The 8,724-nt window shown below is 59.0% G+C and overlaps 2 protein-coding genes across 8 annotated transcripts in view; one reads left to right on the top strand and one right to left on the bottom strand.

Moving 5' to 3' along the window:
- Positions 1-386: 386 nt before the first annotated feature.
- On the bottom strand, positions 387-1,863 carry ASCL2 (achaete-scute family bHLH transcription factor 2). 3 transcript variants are annotated; one of them, XM_037403473.1, is made up of 2 exons: positions 1,150-1,863; positions 387-1,030 (listed from the first exon to the last, which is right to left on the bottom strand). In XM_037403473.1, exon 1 carries the CDS (start codon positions 1,671-1,673, stop codon positions 1,161-1,163), a length of 513 nt encoding a protein of 170 aa, XP_037259370.1. In that variant the 5' UTR covers positions 1,674-1,863; the 3' UTR covers positions 387-1,030; positions 1,150-1,160. The 3 variants fall into 3 exon arrangements, with proteins under 3 accessions (XP_037259370.1, XP_037259371.1, XP_037259369.1); XM_037403474.1 differs by having other exon boundaries at positions 387-1,012; XM_037403472.1 differs by having other exon boundaries at positions 1,004-1,040.
- Positions 1,864-2,418: 555 nt separating this feature from the next.
- The window catches only part of TSPAN32 (tetraspanin 32), a 41,044-nt gene continuing 34,738 nt past the window's right edge, over positions 2,419-8,724 (top strand). For 2 of the 5 annotated variants that reach the window (XR_005106510.1, XM_037402483.1), the window contains exon 1: positions 2,433-6,979. The gene's annotated coding sequence lies outside the window, so the exon portion shown is untranslated. Of the gene's footprint in view, positions 6,980-8,724 lie in introns of all 5 variants that reach the window. The other 3 variants (XM_037402485.1, XM_037402482.1, XM_037402486.1) reach the window with 3 other exon arrangements.

Here is an 8,724-nt window from a genome sequence, read left to right as displayed (position 1 = left end):
CTCTCCCATCGCTGCAGGCAGGGGTGGCACAGCCTGCAGCACCTTCTGCATGGCCAGGAAAGGAGTTATCGGCACTGAACCTGCCTCCTCTCCTATACACATCTGCATCTCTCCATACATCATCTCTGCAGTCTTTGCACCAAGTGCTTGAGTTCACAGAACTTGAATGGGGAGAAGAAAAAGCAAGCCTGGAGGTTACGCCGTGCTGTTCCTTATTCCCCTCCACATATAAAACCTGCTGCAGGAGAGCTGCCTCTCGGCTCATTTCACTCCTTGCTCCCCTTTCCCACTCCCTCAGGCAGAAGTTACCTTGGGCGCTTCTGGCAAACACATGTGTCTTACAGCTCTGAAGCCATTTATAAATAGATTTTTATTTATAAAGTCAATTTACATAAAATATGATACTCTTTTAAAAACTGCATATGTACAACTTAAGAAATCCTAGCAAGTGCATACAAAAATGCCTTCAATACATTTTTTTTTTAAAAAAGAAAACTTCAGTTTTCAGAGAAGTGGACCTTCACACCAGACAAACTCAGACACCACGTTAAGACACAACAGAACTTTACAGTCTTTTACTAAAGTGTTTGGAGAGGATAAAACCCCACCTGTTTATCTAAACAGAGTATGTTCCCCAAACGTGCTGGCAGCGTCGGGGAGCGGGGGAACCAGGCTTGCTAAAAATAGAACCGTCTCCTCACCCCTTTCTCTAAGGTTTCTTGTACAAAAATAAGTCTTCATACACCAGTGTTCCTGTAGTCAGTTCAAGTTACATATAAAATAGAATCCGGCACGATAAAAAAGCCCCTCCCCCTCCAGAAACAAGGAAGCATCAGGTGGTTGGACTTTCTCTTCTTCCCCCAGGCGCCCGGGCCGGGTCCCCTCCGCTCGGGCACCCATCGCCCACCGGGCACCCATCGCCTCCCCGCCGGCGGGCGAGCCCGGCGAGCCAAGTGGCCAGCGGGGGGGCAGGAGGGTGTTCGGGTTTCTTTTTGCGGGGGGATGGTGACGGCTGCGGAGGGACTGCGGGCTGAGCGCGGCTGCGGAGAGATGCGGAGAGCGCCGGTGGGTCCGTGCCCGCTCCCCCAGCGCAGGGGCACGGGGGGGAACGGTGCCCACCCCCCGCCCCCACCCCCGCAGCCCCCTCACCTCCCGCCGGGTCAGATGCTCCCGAGCCAGCTGGTGAAGTCCAGCAGCTCCCGCTCCTCGGGGCTGAGCGCCGCGTCGTAGCCGCTCTCCTCGGAGGAGCACGGCGAGCCGGGCACGGAGGAGGCGAAGGAGGGCGACGCCGAGGAGTAGCCGCCGCCGCCGCCGCCTTCCCCGCCGGCAGCCCGCCCGCGGCCGTCGGGGAAGGCGGCGTCGTGCTCGTCGAGGAGCCGTTGCAGGGCGCGGATGTACTCGACGGCGGAGCGGAGGGTCTCCACCTTGCTCAGCTTCTTGCTGGCGGCGCCGTGCGGGACGTGCTGCCGCAGCGCCGCGAAGCCCAGGTTCACCAGCCGCACGCGGTTGCGCTCCCGCTCGTTCCGCCGGGCCACGGCCGCCGCCGCCGCGCCGGTGCCGGGCAGGGCGGCCAGGGCCAGGCGGCGCTTGCAGCGCAGCAGCTCGGGGGAGGCGGGCCGCCGGCGGCCGCGGGGGGCGGCGGGGGGCAGCGGCGGCAGGGCCCCGCCGTTCATCGCCGGGCGGCCACGGCGGCGGGTGGAGAGCGCGCGCGAAAAACAGTAAGGCTTTTCTAAACCCAAAAAGAATTTAAAACAATTTTAGGAAAACTGAACTTAACGCGGGGAGAGTAAAAAAAAAGGGGGGGGGGGGGAGGGGGGCGAGCAGCGCGGGGGCGCTCGGTCAGCCGGTCGCTCGCCCTCCCGCCCGCCGCCGCTCTGCGCCCGCCGCCGCCGCCCGGCCCTTATCAACGCGCCGCGCGCGAGCCCCCGCCGGCAGCACGCGCCGCGCACGCCGCGCCACGCGCGCAAACCCCCCCCGCCCCCGCGCGCGCCCCCGCCCCCGCGCGCGCCCGGCGCGTGGCGCAGCCAAACACCCCCCCCTCGCGCCCCCCTTTTCCAGCCCCCCCCCCCCCTCCCCCCCTCCCCGGGAGCGGCCCCGCTGCCCGGCCGCCCCTCGCAACTTTTGTCCGGAAACCCCCGCTTCTCCTTCTCTGGGCTTAATTTTTAATTTTAATTTAATTTTCATTATTAGCGGGGGGAGGGGCCGCCCTCCGGCCCCGCCCCCGCCCAGCGGCGCTGTGCCAGCCCCCGGCCCGGCCCGGGCACCCCGTGGGGGCGGCCGGCAGGAGCGGCGCGGGCCCGCGGGCTCTGCCGGCGGGGGGGCAGCCCCGGCCCGTGGCGGGGCGGTGCGGGCCGGAGTGGTGCGGGGCGCGGTGCGGGGCGCGGTGCGGGGTGCGGGGCGCCGTGCGGACCTGAGCGAAGCGGTGCGGTGCGGGGTGCGCAAACCCCCTGGTACCCAAAGTGCACGGCGGCGGGGTCCACGCTGTCAGGGCGGCTGCGCGTATAAAGGCGACTGCCGAGGGTAACGGCGCCGAGAGAAGAATGCAAAATGTGTGTGGCTGCGGGCTGCACCCGGGGTCGCCTGCGCCGTCGCCAGCCGTGCCTCTCGGGGGTCCCAGCCGTGCCTCTCGGGGGTCCCAGCCGCGCCTCTCGGGGTCCCCTCGGCAGGCCTGGCATCCCGTTGGGCGGGGGCAGCGGCGCGGGAAGGTGCTTTCAGGAGCTGCTGCTCGGTACCTCGGGCGCTTGGGATGAGAAACAGCTCCCGCCGTGTTTTGCTAATTAAACAGGGGGGATGCGGGGGGGTGCGACATGCACCCACCGCCCAGGGCTGTGGTGCCCTCTTGGCTTCAGCACGGCTTGCAAGGTGTGCTGTCCCCGGGGCTTTGCTCCTGCCCAGCCAATAAAAACCCCAGCAAAACAACAACCCCTCCAAACCCCCAGTGTGATACTAAAACGTCTCTGCCAGGCCCTTTCACTGCCTCGGTCGGCTCAGGTCCTTGCCGCCTTCCCCCCGGTGCCACCTTCCCAGCTGGTGCCCGTGTGGCCCCTCGGTGTCACTGTCAGAAGGTGGTGGAGGCCGCTCGCCCACCTGAAGGTTTGCAGCAGCTGTTAATTACAGAAGTGCTAATTGCCTTCTGCGGGCTCTGCCCTCACCCAGAGGTGCGCGGGCAGAGGGGTTTGAGGCAGCTCAGTTACGGAGCCCCATTTGTGGGCAGGGAACACAACCCCTTCTTAGGAGGATGCTCAAAGCTGGTGCCTCTGGCAGCAACTCAATGGCAGGGACGTGTTCGGCAGAGCCGGCACCGCACGGATGCCAGCAAGGCTCTGTGGCACGGTTTGGGTCTCTCAGTAAGGATCTGCATCCCCTTGGCTCCCCTGAGCTGCTCTGGTGCTGCTCCCAGGGTGTTACCTAAGCCAAAAGTAATGACACAAAGAGCCGTCCGCCAGTTCTAGATGTGACATGGCAGAGGCTTTTTTCTGCTCGCACAGGGTCTTTAGGGAGCAGCAAGGCTTCAGAAGAGGAATGTTTTTCCCAGCAATGGGTTGCAACAGCAGCAGGTTGAAGGAGCAAGCCCACCGCAACATCACAGGCAGCCAGGCTGGAATTCCTGGAAGTGATGGGAAGGAGCCTGCGAGCACTCTGCAGGTCTGGCAATCCCACTCAGGCATGCATCAGGCTCAGTGCCCAAATTCAGCAGTTTGGAGACTCTCTTGACTGTGGCGTAGGCCTGGGGTGTAAACAGTGAGTAGCCCCTGAAGGGTTGGGCCCAAGAGGAGCGGCTCGAGGCGCGTGGCATTCCCGGTGGGTTCCTGGGAAGTGCAGGGAGCTGCTGGCACGTACCACACACTGGCGTGTGCCGGCCGGCACAGGCGGCTCGCTCGGCACAAGCCATGCAATGCTGGCACCTGTCCAGCACCGGCGAGGCTGGCACGGGGGGCTTCCCTCACCATCACCCTCACAGTGGCTTAGGCAGAAAGGGCATGACTGCAACAGAGTAATACCGATGTTCTTTTATTACCCCATCTTTAATTTCTGGTGCAAGCCTTTCTCACAGGAAAGAGGAAGCTGCCGTCTTTGAAGCTTTTCAAGAGAAAACCTCCCATATCGAAGAGCCATGCTCAAGAGTAATAACTGGATTCTTATTGTACAAAAATAACGACAGGGATTTTTTTGTCATTAGTAACCCACAGTTCAAACACCAGTAAATCCAGTCTCGAGGGAGAGCGTGCAGCCTCCAGACCCAGTGGTTGCACACTCAGCTCGGGGACCAGCTTGACTTGCCCAGGTTGGCTGCCGGGCTGCTGGTCACGACGCGTGTTTCCAGCCAGATGTGACCGTCCAGGCCAGGCCTGAGCACGGCACAAAGCAACTACTTACGTTTCCTTAACCACGCAGCTGGCTTCCCGATGGTCTGAAGGAAGGCAGGTATACCTCGTACTCTGAGAAATGTAATCTTATTTGAAATCTCTTTGTAAAGTTCATGCCTATGTAAGATCCAGTAGAACAAGACATCATTAAACACATTCTGTGTTCACAACCAACTTCCTGATCGTAATCTGGGGAGAGAGAGCATCCAGCGATGTGCTACCCGTCCCCAGGGGGTGGGGAGAAGAAATTCTTCTCTCCTGGCACAGGTAAGGCAAAAGCCGTAAGTGCTTGGTTGGCGTGGGCACCTCACAGCCCTTCCTGGCTTTGGCCAGTGTGGTGCAAGGTGGGCAAACTCTGCTCGGAGAGAGGGGAGCTCTACGCTGAAGGGCCCCCAGCCCCGACGCTATATGTTATTTCTTGCATCTGCCAAAGGTGAGAGCAAAACGGTGCCACCTGCTCCGGCACGTGTGTCAGCGGGAACGTGGCAGGCGAGGTGCTGGGTCAGTCCCACCATCACCCATGTGTCACAGGGGGCCGACGGGAGCTCTTTAAAATTTTTTGCCAAAACTTTCTGGAGCTCAGTGGAAATCAATAGAGGTCCCGTTGCAATAAGGCTCAGGAGGGCGAATGCAGAAACAGCGATGGGCAGTTGAGCAGCCCCGTTCCTGGCGAGCTTGTGAATCCCCATTTGCCGGGCTGGGCTCTGCTTGCACAGCTTTTGTGTGGAGCAGGCAAGAGGGAGCAGGGCTGGAGCTGTGGCTTAGGTCCCTTGCTTGCACAGCTAGCGCCCAGGGAGTTATGGTTTGCCATTAGATACCATGGGGAAAAGAAAAAAGAATTTAAGGGGGTGTCTGTGTGTGCGCATGCTTTAGAGCTAGGAGTACAGTTGTTTCGCTTTCTGGGGGGAAAGATGTTTACTTGAGTTTATTCTTTGAAGGAAACTCCCTGTCTTCAGCTTACGCTCTTTTCAAATGTAGTCTTCCTTGAGCTTGATGAACCTTTTTTAATGACTCTTCTGACTTTTATTTGCTCACCTATAATTAATTTCAAAATGTGTGGGAATCACTGGAGGATTTCTGAGACACACTTTGGAAATAATAGTAAATAACAGAGTCCTTTGGAGACCTTATGATTTCTCCCTCCAGTTTTGTTTCTTCCAAGGCAGCCTCCGGCCAGCCTTGTTTCCATTCACAGTGGAGCTGTATGGAGCATCTGAAGCCTGGCAAAGCCCAGCACCTCCCCCTTTTCTCCTCTCCTTCCCTTCTTGAAAAGAGACAGCCCTGGGTTTAAAAGTTGATTTTTAGCTTTGATGGTGCGTATGTGCTATATGAATGCTAAGCAGCCTTTACAATGCATCCTAGTGATGCCCCCCGGAAGGCAGGCGCGGGCTGTGAGGTTTCCCTGGCTTCCCGTCATTCCTACAGCTTCAGTGCAGTTTGATACGGGCATGTTTTATTTACGAGCAAGCTCTGGAGGGAATATAGCCGTGTTACGGGCTGAGGGACCGAGTGGGCTCAGCCAGTGACACTTGTAAATCTGACACATTTGGAGCTATTTTCTACTGTGGAGGAGAGGTATTTTCCCTAACCATGGTGTGGGCTGGCAAAGGAGGAGGCTCCCGAGAGGTGGCAGGCACCTGGCACGGATGTGTCCTGCCTGGATGGTGGGTGTAGTTTTGCCTCCCAGGGCAATGTCATCTTTCCTGGCCTCCAGCCCATCCTTTCAGGGGAGTGTGAGTAGCAGCGCAGCAAAGCCGAGGAGGAGGTCTCTCTTACCTGCTGCCTGGCCAGAGCTGAAGCCACTGGGGCTGGGGTGCTGCTGTGGCATCGTTGGAAGCTGCACCGATGGAGCAAGAGCCAGAAAAGTGGTCAGCAAGAAAACACTTGCATGAATTCAGCATCTTCTCCTCCATTTATATTTAGCCTCCCAAGTTCCCCCCATGCTGCATTAACACATCAAATCCCCCAGCTTTTAGGACACCCATCTGGCAGTATGGGCAGCATTTCCCTCCAGATTGGAAGAGGGCTGGAGGTTTTTAGCTCTGCAAAAACACATGATCTGGCTTTGTTCCCTTTTTCAAACCAATCTTTTCCTTCTGGATGAGGTGGCACATCCTTCCGACACCCATGCAGCTGGGGATGCTGGTATGTATTTTCGCAGCCTAATAGAAGGCTGCAAGCTGCCACAAGGCTAGAGGAAGAGGGCACCCGGGCTCCCCGGGTTATTTTCAGCCTCCCTACCCTCTTTCCATGCTCTGGCTGATAACCAGAGATAAGGGAGGAAGCCACAGGCAGCAGCTGTGGTCACCTGTGGTTTTTGCACCACGTTTGCGAGCGATAAGTTGTGCTCTTGCAAAGGGGACCAACTGATAAAACCTGGCAGGGCGGGCAGGAGGCCGAGTCACACCAGAAATGCCATGCTGCTGCCCAGCCCACCACCAGCCTTGCCTCTCTTCCCGCTGGGATGGGGCTGGGGAGACACCCTACTGCTCGCCAGGGCTCCCTGGGCAGAGAGCTGCTGAGGCGGGTGTGTGCCAGCGACAGGGCGCCCAGAGGAGGTTGAATCCCGTAGGAGGTGAGGTGCTGTGAAGCCTCCCTTCTGATGGCCACAGGTGAGATGGGTGTGCGTGCTCCCCCTGCGCTCGCTTCCGTAGCGTCCTTGGATGTGCCAGATGTGCCTCCCTCGAACAAAGCCCAACCTCTTCATGTCCCAGCTCTACTAACACTCCTAGTAGAGACTTTTTTTGCGGGGTGGAGTAACTTATTTTGCTCTTATTACTTTTTGACATTAGAAATTCTACCAATGCTCCTACTATTGACTCTTTTTTGGGGGGTGGAGTAGCTTCTTTTGCTCTTATTTTTTGATGTTAGAAATTCGTGTATGTTCTGCCCCAGACAGAAATCTTTCAAGCCATACCTGTGTGGGATAAAGAGTAAGACAGAGGAAAGGGAAACAGCAAAAACCCCTTCCACCTGCAAACCCGGCACAGTGCCCGAGCACAGAGGGAGCTGGTGCAGGCGCAGGGTGCTGAGCACTGGAGGCGGGAGAAGCATCAGAGGACGTGGGCAAACTACCCAGGAACAGGCGTCCCGCAGCCAGACAGGGGAATCCCGGGATTAAGTGCAGGTGTTCAAAGCTACCGAGCTGCTGTGGGAGCTCGGCGGGGCGGCGAAGGTGGGCAGGAGACACCAGGAGGTAGAGCATCTTTTGTGGAGCGGCTCGGAAGCCTTTCAAGGGGTGTAGCTGATGATCTGATGACCTCTCAGGTGGTCCTGTGGGAAGGTGCGAGACTCCTGCGGGGACCGAGGAGACCTTTGTGGAGCTGGGAGGGCACTGCCCACCTCTTCCCTTCGGAAAGCCCCTGGCGCCGGGCGGCCCGTGGGGAAGGGGTTCCGCTGGCCTGTGGGGACCCCTAGCGTGAGCTCTGCCTTCGCACAGGTCGCTTCGGTGGCACGTCTGTAGGGCTGGGGGCGACCTGGGGTCTAGGGGAAAGGGCTGCGTGGCTCTTCTCTTGCCCCCGCTGTGAAACGGGCTCCAGGCGTGCCCCAGGCAGGTGACACGGCTGTGTCCCGGCTGCTAACGCTCCGCCGCTCTCGGCCGGGCTCCCCCCGCCGGTTTACACACTGAGCCGTGCCCCAGACCCTCCTGCAACCCTTGCAGAGGTGGCCCGTAACTCCGCCTGTGCACCAGCCCTGCAGCCCTTACACCAGCGGGCACCCACCTTGAACCCGCAGGAGTGGAGTGGACACAACTGTCCGTCCGTCCCACAGCACCAGAAGAAATGATGGGAGCCAACAGCTCCGCGTCCTGGGGCTGTCCGAGCCCCAGCGCCGTGTCTACAGGGCACTCTCCCCTCCTGGCCCGTCCCCAGGTGCCCAGCTGCTGGACTGGGGGGGCTGGGCATCAGCGGCCTGGCCAGCCTGCTGCCCTCTGCGCAGTCCTCACGGCTCTCCTCCCCTGCTGCCCACTCGTTGGTTTTCCTTGGGTGGTTTCCAGCTGGCGGCTGGAGCAGGAAGGTCTCTGTGTGGGTACACCAGTGTCTTCCACTGGGCATCAGGGACCCACCAGCCACAGGGGATGCCTGTTCCCAGAAATGGCTGTGGCAGCTCCCACTAGTGCCTCGGGAGATTGCAACCAAGTCGTTTTGCAAGAAAGCTTGCAAGACAGCTAGCGATGTAGCCAGAAAATCATGACATGCTTTTTCACGTGCACATGGCTTTGTGCAACTCACTTTCTCTTGCTTCTCTTTGCTCTCTAAAATGCATCTTCCTTCCTTTTTTCACTCCCCTCCTCCTCCTCCTTTGTCATTTTCCTGTAGCTGGTTACTGACATGGGATGGTGTCAACTTTCCCCTCC

This window comes from Falco rusticolus, chromosome 10 (assembly GCF_015220075.1).
Source record: "Falco rusticolus isolate bFalRus1 chromosome 10, bFalRus1.pri, whole genome shotgun sequence".
Taxonomy (NCBI): Eukaryota; Metazoa; Chordata; class Aves; order Falconiformes; family Falconidae; genus Falco; species Falco rusticolus.
The sequence above is the reverse complement of the archived record's forward strand: the minus strand, read 5'-3'. Positions and strand labels throughout refer to the sequence as shown.

What these genes read in the sequence shown, in the direction of transcription:
- ASCL2 (XM_037403473.1), bottom strand. Translation starts at nt 1,673, where the DNA reads ATGAACGGCGGGGCCCTGCCGCCGCTGCCCCCCGCCGCCCCCCGCGGC.